Source organism: Urtica dioica, chromosome 12 (assembly GCF_054948205.1).
Source record: "Urtica dioica subsp. dioica isolate 48M chromosome 12, U.dioica_male_clone48M_v1_H2, whole genome shotgun sequence".
Taxonomy (NCBI): Eukaryota; Viridiplantae; Streptophyta; class Magnoliopsida; order Rosales; family Urticaceae; genus Urtica; species Urtica dioica.
In genome coordinates, this window is record NC_142767.1 from 4,941,669 (window position 1) to 4,954,890 (window position 13,222).

The 13,222-nt window shown below is 32.9% G+C and overlaps 1 protein-coding gene across 1 annotated transcript; it reads right to left on the reverse strand.

Annotated features, from left to right (window-relative positions):
* Window positions 1–5,021: 5,021 nt before the first annotated feature.
* Window positions 5,022–10,194, reverse strand: WRI1 (Integrase-type DNA-binding superfamily protein). The gene is made up of 7 exons (XM_089602607.1): window positions 9,630–10,194; window positions 9,459–9,541; window positions 9,244–9,252; window positions 8,606–8,694; window positions 8,392–8,516; window positions 8,017–8,093; window positions 5,022–5,803 (listed from the first exon to the last, which is right to left on the reverse strand). The coding sequence occupies exons 1-7, from the start codon at window positions 9,854–9,856 to the stop codon at window positions 5,301–5,303; spliced, it is 1,113 nt and encodes a 370-aa protein (XP_089458733.1). The 5' UTR covers window positions 9,857–10,194; the 3' UTR covers window positions 5,022–5,300.
* Between the last annotated feature and the right edge of the window lie 3,028 nt (window positions 10,195–13,222).

A 13,222-nucleotide genomic window follows, 5' to 3' on the forward strand; every position in this document is an offset into this window, starting at 1 on the left:
TAATTAAATTCGTATAATCAAGTTTCTCGACCATATCTTTTTTAGTAGACAGAGTAGCTAAACCGCTCAATCTTTCTTGCGACATAGTTGAACGAAGATAAGACTTGATCAATTTTAACTTTGAGAAGCTTCTTTCTGCATGGGCAACCGTGACCGGTAAAGTTACCATAATTCTGTAAGCGATCCACGCATTTGGATAAATGCAATCCAAGTCCTAAATGTAATTCAAAACATCGATTGCTTTGTTTATATCTTCCGGGACACTATGTTTCAACATTTCCAGTTCCTTGAAGAGATCATTCTTTGTTTAAATCTGAAATCTCATTATTGTCCATCGATGATACAAGATTGTCACAAAAACTCTTTAAAGTGTGTTTATTGGCGACCTTTAATTTCTTCAAATCAAATAAAAGCCCGAACTGTTTTTCAAAATCCTGAAACTGTACAAACCTATTGACAAAGATAATTATGACAATAAATTATGAACAAAAATATTTGTTGATATAGTAAGTGTTGAATAGTAAGATTAAATAATCTAACCTGCTATGCTCTAGGATTCTTTTCAAGCATTCTACTTTGTACACCTTTATTTTTTCCTTTCATGTTAGCACCATTATCATATCCCTGCCCTCTTATGTCATCAACATTAAGATGAAGAGACTCCAAAACATGAAGAAGTTCATTAAAGAGTCCAAGCCCTGAAGTGTCATCTACCTTTATGAACTCTATAAAAAAAACTCTTCAACCAGAATTGGATTTTTGGAAATATTTACACACCTCACTACTAGAGACATTTGTTCTTCATTGCTAACATCCGGCGTACAATCAAGTATAACCGAAAAATATTTTACTTCTTTGATTGTAGAAACAATTGAGAGTTTCACCTCGTTTGCCATCAATTGAATCAATTCATTTTGAATTTTGTGGCTCAAATAATGATAATTAATTTCCTTTTTCGAGATACGGTGAACATGTTCTTGCATCGTGGGATCAAACTCTGCAAGCAATTCTATCATATGTAGAAAAAACCCATTCCTCTCTTCATACATTTTTTCATTATCCCCGCGAAATGCCAAATTATTTCTCCCAAGCCTTTATACAACAACAAGTATCCTTTGTAGAACCTGTTTCCAATGCTCCTTTTCTTTGTTGATATGTTCTTGTAAACTCGAATCAATGGTTGACACTTGTTTAAGCCTTTTTTTCCAAATCCACCCAATTAGCAATAGCGTCAACGTGTAGCTTACTTCTCTCGTGGCTATAAAGTCGTGCAGAAATATTATGCCAATCATTTAAACCTCCATCACCTAAGAGGCCTACATTATGACGATTCGTTGCAAATAACTTACAGCAAAAGCAAAAAAACTTTATCGACTGAAGCTGAATACACCAACCACCTCCTGTCTTGTCTCTCTCCATTCGGTAAAACTCGCCAATAATGACTTGAAGAGAAACTTCTATCAGACTCATCTTTAGGAAATCTCATATCAATGTTTCTTTTAGGACCTTTTTCAACAAGAAAACCGATAAGACTTTGATTTATTTGCTTCCAATTCGCCGGATCATCCTCGTCAAAACAAATGGAACCTATTTCATTATCGTGTTCTTCATTCGGGGTCGCATTCTCGTTCTCGTTCTCATTCACTTTCTCGTTCTCATTCTCGTTCTCGTTCTCGTTCTCGTTCTCGTTCTCGTTCTCATTCACATTCTCGTTCTCGTTCTCGTTCTCGTTCTCGTTCTCATTTTGACTAGTTTGTTCGTTCTCGTTCTCGTTTTGACTAGTTTGTTCGTTCTCAATCCCGACTTCAGCTCTTGTTTCATCCGTAACCACATCTTTTTTAAAATACTTATCGAGAGAACCAATTTGACTCTTGTGTACAACTTCTTTTTTCTCTTTTTCTTTTCTTTTTTCTGCACCCGACTTGTATCTTCTAATTGAACTCATTAAATTAACTGCTGAAGACAATTACAAATAAGTTCATAAATATATAAGATGCAAAAAAAAAAAAGCATAGTGAAATACAAATTCTAATTGTTGTAGCCAAATATGCTCACACGCAAAAAGCATAACTATTGCTTGATATGTACAGTCTGTATTAATATTAGATATCATTCTTGCATTACAGCCAAATACCTGATGCTCACACACAAAAACATAAAAAACAATTGCTTGGTATGTTCAAACTCAAGCTAAAATACATATAACATATCAGCGTAGATATAATTCCATTGATCTATACAATTAAACTCAAACTATGTCGCAATTAAACTATTAAGAATATAAGAATATAATACTGCTATACAATTAAACTCAAACGATTGAACGAATATAATACATACAACATATCTTATACGATTAAACTCAAACTCAAATACCTAATTCTATTTGCTTGCTCAAACTCAGCGGAAAATCAAACCAGGGAATCAAACTCAGCGGAAAAGAATCAAACATGGACTCTTCCAATCTTCTTGTTGCTTGCTCAAACTCAAATAAAATCAAATACCTACTAACCTACCTAATTGCTTGCTCAAACTCAGCGGAACACGCAAATTCAAACCAGAGAGAAGGAAATCCCTAATTCTCAATCTCAAGTAAAAATTTGGGGAGAAATTTCTAATTCCTCACCTTGATTTGAATCGAATCCCTTTTCTAATTCCTCACCTTGATTCGAATCGAATCCCTTCTTAGAAATTTTGGCTCGGTGCTGGGTGCAGGCTCGGTCGGACTCGGACGCTCGGTGCTTACCAGCTCACTTCACTTGACGTGCGCGCGGAGGAAAGGCTCGTTTGGATCGCGCGGAGGCGGAGGAGAGGCTCGTTTGGGAGGCGGAGGAGTCGTTCGTTTGGGTCGCTGAGGCGGAGGAGAAGCTCTTCATTTGGGTCGCGTGACTCGCGTCGTTAGGCGGAAGAGAGGCTTGTTGCCTCATTCATTAAATAGAAAAAAAATTGGGGCCCATCCAAATATGGGGCCCTAGGCCTGGGCATAGCCCGCCTTAGCCCAAGGCCGGCCCTGGTAATAAGAATTAATCGTAATATGAAGTTTTGGATGGGCTGCGAAATTAAAAGAGATAATGTGTAAGAATCTTTAACTTCGGGTTGTTTTGGGTTTTGTTAATGTTTTTTTTCTTTCTATTTGGATTCGAATTCGGAAAGTGTGGCTTATTTTCATTGATTAGTCATATCTTCTTTATTGATTTATATTCTAAAATTATTATCATCGAATGGTAAATATGTCCTTTCATGCTTATTTATATTGGTTTGTGGCTATTCTGCAATAGAAATTAACCAATAACATGACAATTTGGTTAATAAAAGAAGCGGCTAATCTTGAATCATTAATCATTCATTGACTAAAATTTTTTTTTTTTCCATTTGAAAAGTCTATATCACGCTATACTATCCAAAACATAGGCGAGAGATTGAGAAGAGAGACGCTTCCCACCTTTAATTATAAAATTTCTCGCATAATTTATTTCCCTCATTCTTTTCTCAATCCAAACATGAAGGATTCCTAATGATGCTGCATTTGGCGTAGTTTTGCTTTTTAAAAAAGTGATTTTAAAATAGTTGTGCGAAAAAACTGTTGTTTTAAAAAACAGATGAGTGTTTGGTAAACTATTGTAAAATAGTTGTAGCTGTTAACAAAAGCTGATTTAATATTTGGTAAAATACATATTAATATTTATAAGTAATAATTATTTATATAAAATGTAATTAATAATAATAAGATATTTTTTGGTATCTTAAGGGAAAATAACACATTTATACCCTGTGTTTTAGTGAAATGTCGAGTTTAACCCTCGGTTTTCAAAAATGTCGAGTTCATACCCTCTGTTTAACTAAAATGACGAAATTATACCCTCTGTTTAACTAAAATGACGAAATTATACCATGAAATAGACAACAGTGTCACAAATATTCTTTTTATTGACTTTTCATTGACGTTGACTATAATATTTATAATATAAACACCAATTATCTTTATTCATTCGCGCCATATATGTAATTTATTTAAAAACTAAAAAAATAAACAACAGTCTCTTAATCGTGAAGAACACATAAAGAGGCAAATGGGTAAACATCGATAGTTGATAGTCATCAAAATCGCATATTCGAACAGAGAATCCAAGATTTAGAGTTACAATTCGAACACGGAATGAAGTCATTTATTAGGCGGTATGAGTTTTATTATTTAATTTCAATTTAAGGCTATTTTTATTTCAAAATTGAGAATTTGGAAATTAGGGTACTGATTTAGATTTGATTCGGTTTTTCTTATATAAGAGTTAATATCAATGAAAGGGAGATTTGTGACGCTGTTATTCATTTCAGGGTATAATTTCGTCATTTTAGTTAAACAGAGGGTATGAACTCGACATTTTTGAAAACTGAGGGTTAAACTCGACATTTCACTAAAACATAAGGTATAAATGTGTTATTTTCCCCTTAAATATATCAAAGTGGATGTCTATAGATTGTAAAAAATAAATTATAAATTTTGGTGACTTCAAAAAAATTATTTGATAAAAACATATAAAGATAATTAGAATTAAAAGTTAGTGTAAGAGAAAAAAAAAAAAGTTAAGATAGAGAAACTAAAAACTAAAAATTAAAGCTACGTACAAAAGCTTCAAATTATAGCTTTTAGTTTTTTAGTTAAAATATTCAAAAACAGTTTTTAGTTTTTAGAAAAAGTAATTTTACCAAACACTTAATATGATTTAACTTTTAGAAAAAACTAAAAAAACTTAATAAGCTGAACCAAACATAACCGATATAAAAAATCCTAAATGGAAACACTGATATAATATCAAAGTTATTCTATCTTTGATTTCTGGTTCTTGTTGTTGTGAATTGGGTGAGTATTGATTGCGTTGATGAATAAAAAGGAGCTGGTAATGAAGAGAGTGTGGAGTTTTGATTTGTCTTACGATGCATTTACCATACTCCACTAATTCAGCTAAAGTTCCCAGGAACAGGAGCTACAAGTGAACTGGGTTACACTTACATGGATAGGCGTACAAACTAGGACTCTTAATAACATGGAAACACATATTTACTTTCTCGAGTTTACATCACATTATGTAAAAAAAGAAAAAAAGAAAAAGCCTTTCTCATCTTTAGATTCCCATAATAGCTTGTTTGTTGCTCTCTCTTTTTTCTTTTTCATGCCTTAATATATTTCCTTGATTCCAAACAAGCAAAGACTGGAGAGCTAAAGAAACATTGAAAGTAAATTTCGTCCAATTACCAAAATGATGTAAAAAAAAAAGGTAAGAAATGAAAGCAAGCTAGCCTAGCTAGATACAAGAAGGAGAAGAAGCGGAGTTGGTGAGAGTCGAAGTCGAGGTGGAGGGTGATTGCAAATCGGAAGTGGACTTGTTCGAAATCGAAGGGTCGAAGAAGTCGGGGGAGCTGAAGATGAGGTCGATGTCGTCGTCGAAGCCCGCCACGTCATCGAAGAGGTCGAGGAGCTCTCCGCCGTTGCTGAGGTCGTCGGGGACGGGTAAGGGAGCAAAGCCGGCGTCCAGGAATCCCCACGACACCACGAGGTCGTTCACCAGCGACGACGACGGCTCCTCCTCCAAGCACGACATCAACGACATCGCCTGATGACCAGTTCTCGGGGACGGTGGGGCCCGCGGGGACGGGGACGGGGACGGGTTTTCCCCTCCCACCCCCGACATCTCCTTCTTCTCCTTGTTCTCCAAGTAGTTGCTGATGTCGAAATTTGTGACCGCGTTCGCGCCTCGGTACTCGATGGCTGCCATGTCATACGCCGCGGCCGCTTCTTCTTGCGTCTCTACATTAAAATAAATAAATAAATAAGTTGTTTAGTAGTAGATAGTGTCACTACGTTAACATGGGATAAAGTACAAAGTGTAATGATTCACCGAGATTATTATAGGAGTACTAGCAGTGTAAATTACATTTATGTCGAGGCTATTAAATTAGACTAACAAAATTATGTGTTGTTAAAAAAAAAACATAAGAGTAATATATATAATATATCTCTATGTATACATGACATGTCGTCGAGGAGCGGTGATTATTAGAGTGGAGAAAGATTTTGCCAAGTGGCAATGTGGTCCCACAGAGAAGGAGGGGTGGGGGGTGACCTGGCGTAGGTCACAGACCAACAGACAACGTAACTTTGAGAGAACACGTGAGTCCCCGTGCCTGTCACTTTCGGATATTGAAAGGGCTTGAAAGCCCAGTCACCCACCCCTCCCTCTGCAAAATCTGTTTTCATTTTTATATTTGTTTTTGTTTTTATTTTTGGGCGACGAAAGAATGACAGTCACTTGGGGGCGTCACGTGCCGTACTGCCTGTCAAATCCCGAGATTCTGTATTATTATATTATTATTGTTAGTCAAATCTAGATCCGGTCAAACTAATGAATGGTGGATATGTGAACGCCGTGTCTTGTTTTAATTACAACTGCATGTAGACGATCTACTTTCTAAGCTAAATTCATTTTAGTCTATTTTTTCCTATCTAAAATTGTGCTGCTGAGTTAAGACCTAAGGGGCTACTAAGTCGACTGACCTAATCTTTCTCTAAAAACACAATCATGATTATCGTATGAGATTCGTGGTGGTTATATTTTACAAAAAAACAACAAGGAAAGTACAAATAAAAATGGATACAAATAATTATCACTTTTTGCTAATTTTCTTAAAATGTATTTTAGAAATTGATGACAAGGGTTAACTAAAATGACAAAGTATTTATCAATGCTAATGTTCGTCGCAGAGGTGGAACCCACCTATGTATGTGAGAATACCAGCGTGTTGTTGGCGCTGATGACTAGGACTATTTTGGTATAAATCATTTCAAAACTATGGTTAAATAGAGAATTTTTTTACCCATTATTAATGGATAAGATTTTTTTCAGTTTATGACGAACATGTCATGAAAAAACTGCTTTTAAATAAATAAATATAAATATGCATGAAAAAAGGTATTTAAGATAGCTATTGTCATAAAAACATAATAAATAATTCCTAATGAATAATGCAAATATCTTCCTATTAATCATAAAGAAATAATTTTTAAAATAAATTACAAAAAGTTCAACCGAGAGTCAGCTAGATTTTTAAATTTTATTTTTTTTGTTAATATATATAGTGGTAAATCATTATTATTTTAACACTATGAATGATTATACACAATAAGAACGGACAAAAATCAAATTCCACGAAATAAATGAGATTTGTTTTTCTCACTATGTGTATACTATCCTCAATAAATAAATGGGGACAATTTACTTTCTAACGACTTCTTAAACAATTAAATTTTTAAATAAATTTGAAGTAAGCAATGAATCCTGGATCTGTCATTTGTTAGAAAAATAATAAAAATGAATGATGTAGGATTTAGAGAATCAGGTAAATATGGATCTATCTAACAAAGTATGACAACATCATATAATAATGCATGAAAAAGTGTAAAGTACATCAATATTAAATTAGTTTTCGGTATGTACGGATATATGTTTATTTCATCTTTGGTTTGGTTTATTGGTTAACTTAATAGTCTTAAAAATACTGCATATATATATAATATATATAAGCAAAGGTCGATTTTCGAACTTGAAAACCCCAAAATGGAAAAGAGAATATATATATATATATATATATATATATATATATATATATATATATATATATATATTGTCTTTTTATTGGAACGCTTGAAAAACGAGACATCAATTTTTTTTTTAGATTTTTTCATTGTTCCTTCTAAATAATAAATTTAATGACAGTCAAGAATCTTAACTGGTATAGTACCGTGTGAGATACTTGACTATCCTGATTAGTCATTCAAAGAAAAACATGTTTCATATGATCTTTGAATTGAATCAATTAAATCAAACTGGAAAAAGAGAAAATCAAATATTAAAAAACGTGAAAATATTTATTTAATATACATAGAAATAGAACTTAGTTTAGAACGTAGAAAAGATGCAATATATTTTGTAACGTTATATACTAGGAGCAGAAAGAACGTACTATATGTTCCCAAGTACAAATATTTGTTCCCGAAAACTCTTCCGATCCGAGCCTCCCATCTTCCATTATGATGATGTCTGTCAAATTTTAATACAATATTGTCATAAAATATGAGATTAATAGGACACGAAAACAAAAAAATTACATATCTTAGAGGAACACAATGAACAAATACACATATACTTAAAAGTTCTCAAAGCAATCCATGTAGGTTTCAAGAATCAATAATGCCATAATGTAATGGCTAGTCTTCAAATTATATTGCTATGGTTTTACTCAATCTAGTGTATGGGACCATATAAATTAAACTTAGGGACCTATTTAATTTATTTATTTTTGGTATAATTAACCAGTGTTAAAAAAAAATGGTTTTACCTAGCCACCCCTCTGTATTTGGAGACTCCTCTAGAAAATCCGCTACTTTGTCGCCGCAGAGACGCTAAATATTCCTCCCTCGTAACCTTTTCCATTTCTTCGATTTCTTTGGTGTATAAATCCATCTGCACCGATACGAAATAATAACAAATAAGTAAACAAAAACTCAAATTATAGGACGCTATATCTATGTAACAAGCTTTGTTAGACTTACTGAAAAATTCAAGGTTGTTGTAGGACCCCAATATTTTAGGGCCGCGAGGTCGTAGGTCCGAGCAGCGGCTTCCTCGCTATCATATGCCCCTATAATTTCAATTTTAAAAAAAAAAATTAGATTGGCACTTCGTGTCGATTGATCACACATAGTTTTGCGAACGGTATGTATTTAATGATCTTGGGTTCATTTTTCTTTTTCCTTTTCACTCCGCGTGTCGAACGAGAGACCCGAGTATGAGGCAAAAAAATAAATAAATTCTTGTACTAAATGCCATTTCTCTAAGATTTCTTCACATACACATTTTGTCCTAAACTAAAGCAAAATTATAATAAAAATGAAGAGCTTAGTCTAGATATGCCGTTTATCTTGAGCAAAAAAGCTTAGCAGAAAAGGTGCAATTTAATGAAATATCCTACCCATGACCACATGATAATGTGGACAATCTCAGTTCTATATAAAATATTTCTCAAACCAGACATTATTATTAAAACGGAGATAAATAAATAATTAATATTAAAAAGCTTTAGAAAACCCATTATAGTAATAGTTGAAAAGTTAGCTAGATTTCAGATCATATATATATAACAGGGGAAATTAAGGAGAGAGAGAAAGAGAGAGAAGAGAGAGAGAACTACCCAAATAAACTAAATGAAGCAGCGACAAGAGGGAGAGTCACACCACCGTTGCAAATGACAGAGATAATGAGGAATAAAAACACACAGTCATCATCATCAGTACATGAACAAAAAATTAATTATTACTTAACTAACACAAATGCAGATCTCTCCTTGATTCTCTTTAACCAAGGAATATTTAACTTAACGATTATTATTATTATTTTTTTTTTTACCTTGACGTCCTTTTTTGTTCTGAACATTGTTCCAACAACTCTTATCCCACAAATGAGCTTCGAACCTCCCAGTCCATCTATGCCTGCCCTCAAAATCCACCCAAAACTCATTGCATGCAATTCAAACCGAAATCCAACAACAAAAAACCAATTAATAATCATGTTAATTACCTTGTGACACCCCTGTAAATAGAGCTTCTTTTCCCAGAGCTCTGGTTTTTCCCATTCCCATTGGCGGTGATATTATTCTCGTCGCCACGAGGATTGGCCTTCTTGCCTCTTTTCTTCGCTAATTTCGGCTTCTTCTCCGCTTTGACTTTCTGCTGAAGAATCTCACACTCGTTGGAGTACGAAGAAGAGGAATTTGAGGAGCAGGAAGATGAAGAAGATCTTTTCATAATTTGGGTTTTTCTTTTTTCTTTTCTTTTTTTTTCCAGAAAAAAGAGTAGAGGCAATAAAAAAAAAAAAAAGAAGAAGAAGAAGGAAATGCTAGTTGAGGAAAGACATGGTGTTTGTGGGGTAGTTGCAACTTTCTCTTCTGTGACTATTATTAGCCAATATACTTAATTGGAGACAATAATGTATGTAATACACATATTTTTATAGTATTGAAATAGGAGAGAAATCTTTTGGCGACCTATAAAATTTAGTGGTTTACCAAAACAAAGAGAGTGAGTTTTTTTTTTTTTTTTTTATGGAAATTGATAATAGCTGAAACCCAAGTCTCGTGTGCGAGCGAGCGAGTGAGTGAGAAATGTTATGAGTGGGGATTTTATATATACATATTTATTTGCTGTGTAAAAAAAAGTGTTGAACCTAGGGTTAAAGAATCGGGGTTGATTTTAACCACGGTTAATTTATTGCCCTACACTTGGCTCGGCCTCGCAGCCATGCTGCCAATGGGATTCGCTCTCTTTGCTGGCCTCTCTACGTTTGAAGAATCTGTTTCACATCTCCAATTTTTTAATTTATTTTGCTTTGTTCTTTTATGTTTTCAATTTTTAATTTCCTTTTTTGGGTTCATCTTCTGAATCCGGGTCATTCATATACATCGCTAACGTGGACGTGCGTTACTTTGCTCGTTGCCTTTGTCTCTTTTTGAACAAAGTCATATCTGGTTGAGAAATAATTATATTAACAGAAAAAAGCCCCTAGAAAAGGGGCTCTAATTTTCCTTCTAAATTACTGCTTTGGGGTTTGGAATTTGATTACCAAAGCAACTTAAAAACTGGTTTTTTTTTAGTTAAAAGTTTTTTTCTTTGAAGCTCTTCGATTTTACAGGTTTTGATAGATTGATATTGCACTCCGAATTTTTGCTTCTACAAATATTTAATATACGGGACGGGACAGAATTACAATCCCCATTTCAGTCGCTTTTAGTACAATTTTAGTCTCATATTTCTTCTAAATATTAAAAATTCAAATAAATATGGGATCTTATAACTGTAAAAAAAAATGAGTTTGAGAACGCTTGACCCCATAGAAAATAGTCTTGGGAATTTCCAATACCGTCTTCTATTGTTTTGGGAGTTCAATGTTTCGTATAGTATAAGATCAGACCAAAGAATCTCGTTTCTCGAATTCCATATGATCAACTTTAGATGCTTGCACACGATTACGTTTATAAATTACATATGTGTAGACTGCTTTATCTTAAAAATAAAATTACGTGGGTAACCTTGAAGATTTTACATGTATAATAATTTAAAGTAAAAACATTGCTTGATTTTATTTTTAATAATAAAAAAAAAAACTAGTCAATCTCACGCAACTCGTTGTTAACTCATGTTCATAGAAAAAAATTTGAGGAAGATCACATGACTCTTTTGAGTCTCATATAAATCCGTACCTGCATAGAGTTGAGGGGTTTAGGGAAAAAAAAACTACATTACATGAAAACTCTTATATAAGCTACGATGCTGGAATTTCATGTGCATTGTTCGTGGTATGTTAATGGTGATGGCAAGAGAGCTAATTAAAATTATGACATGTACTCGAAAGTGCATTCTTTTATTTAATACCATGACACACTAAATTGAAAACAATTGGTATTATTTTCAATTGCCACATGAGTACCCCGCAAAAGGGAAAACAAGATGTTCTCATCTATATATGACTTATATACACTAAACAAGTCTCACAAAATCTGAACAACCCGAAACCTTAATATACTTTCTGAGCTAAAATAAAACAACCTTATTTTCTTTGATAGATTAAAAAAACCCTCATTTGTAAATACTATCACAAAAATGTGTTCATCACTATTTTACAATTAACAAGAAGTAAATTCTGAACCATAATAACTATTTCATATCATCATCACCATCGTCAGAAGCTCATTAGAACAACCCATCTCATTAAAATGATTTAAAGAAGTGTATAGATACGACCATAATTAGGGGCTAATTTTATGGCAATCAAAGCTCTGAATTTAAATGTGTGTTGCACAATAATAGTTGTAAAGCGCAGTTCCCTTCCCCTAGTCATTCACAAAAACAAAATTTCAAATGTATTTGTGACTCTCTTTGCTTTGCCAACACGAGGCCTTGGACTCTAGCAAGTCCCACGTTATCAGAATCTTTTTTTGTTACAAATTTATTAAGCGTTGAATTAAAAGCTAAAAAAGCCCGTTTTAGCGGTTATAACACTAAAAACTCTTATATTTTAATCAAGTGGGATCCACTTTGAGTGTCCTATTTGTAAGAGTTTAAATAACTGAAACGTTTTATTTATTTTTATATTTGCCCCAAAAATTACAAATATGGTTGGCATTTAAAAAATATATATATATATATATATATATATTTTTTCCTTGTTCTAACTCATAAATATTATATACGTTGACGTTCGAATATCTCATTACTACGTATGTTGACGCTCGAATCTCGTCAATAACTCTCAACGGCAATGATATATTTTGTCGCTTGCGAAAACTTTTCGAGAGAATAAATATGCGTCAAAATGTCAAATTATATCAATAAATAACGTTAGATTTAATTTTCAGTACTTAAGTCAATGTTATAGTTGTGTCGGATTCGAACGTCAATTTATTATTATTTATGAAAATATTCTGTACAAGATTGACATTTGTTTGTACAATATAGTCTAACCTAATATTAGGAGGTTGATTGGTGATATTTTATTTAATAATTATTATTATAATAATAAATATTGTCTTTATAAGTATTATATTTGAAATTCGAATATTATGCATCTTGACGCTTGATGTCACCAATAACTATCAATTCCAATTATACATCTTTGTCACTTGCACACGCTTTTTGAGAAAATAAATATGCGTCGAAATATCAGGTGATGTCAATAAAAGACGTTAGATTTAGTCACCGGTGCTTAAGGTAAGTTTTAAAAAGATATTATTTATTAATGAATAGTCTATGCAAGATCAACATTTGTTTGTACAATAACTATAGTATCTAATCTAAGTTAAAATTAGGAGGTTGATGAGGTTTTCAATAATAAGAATAATTATAACTAGGCCCGCAATAAAGTAATAACTAAAGAGTACATTTAGTTTACTCTACAGTAAATTAAATTGTACTCTTTAATTAATTAATTTACTATGGGTCTAGTGAACTTTTTTTTAATCAAATGAAATTTTTACTACAATCTTAAAAGGAGTTATGAGATTGACTAGTTGCAATAAATTCTTCATTGATAATTCAATTAATTTTTCCTAATTAAATATCTAAAAATAAAAGTACAGCTCATATCATAGGCTTTTTAGCGATAAAATTTTGAATTTA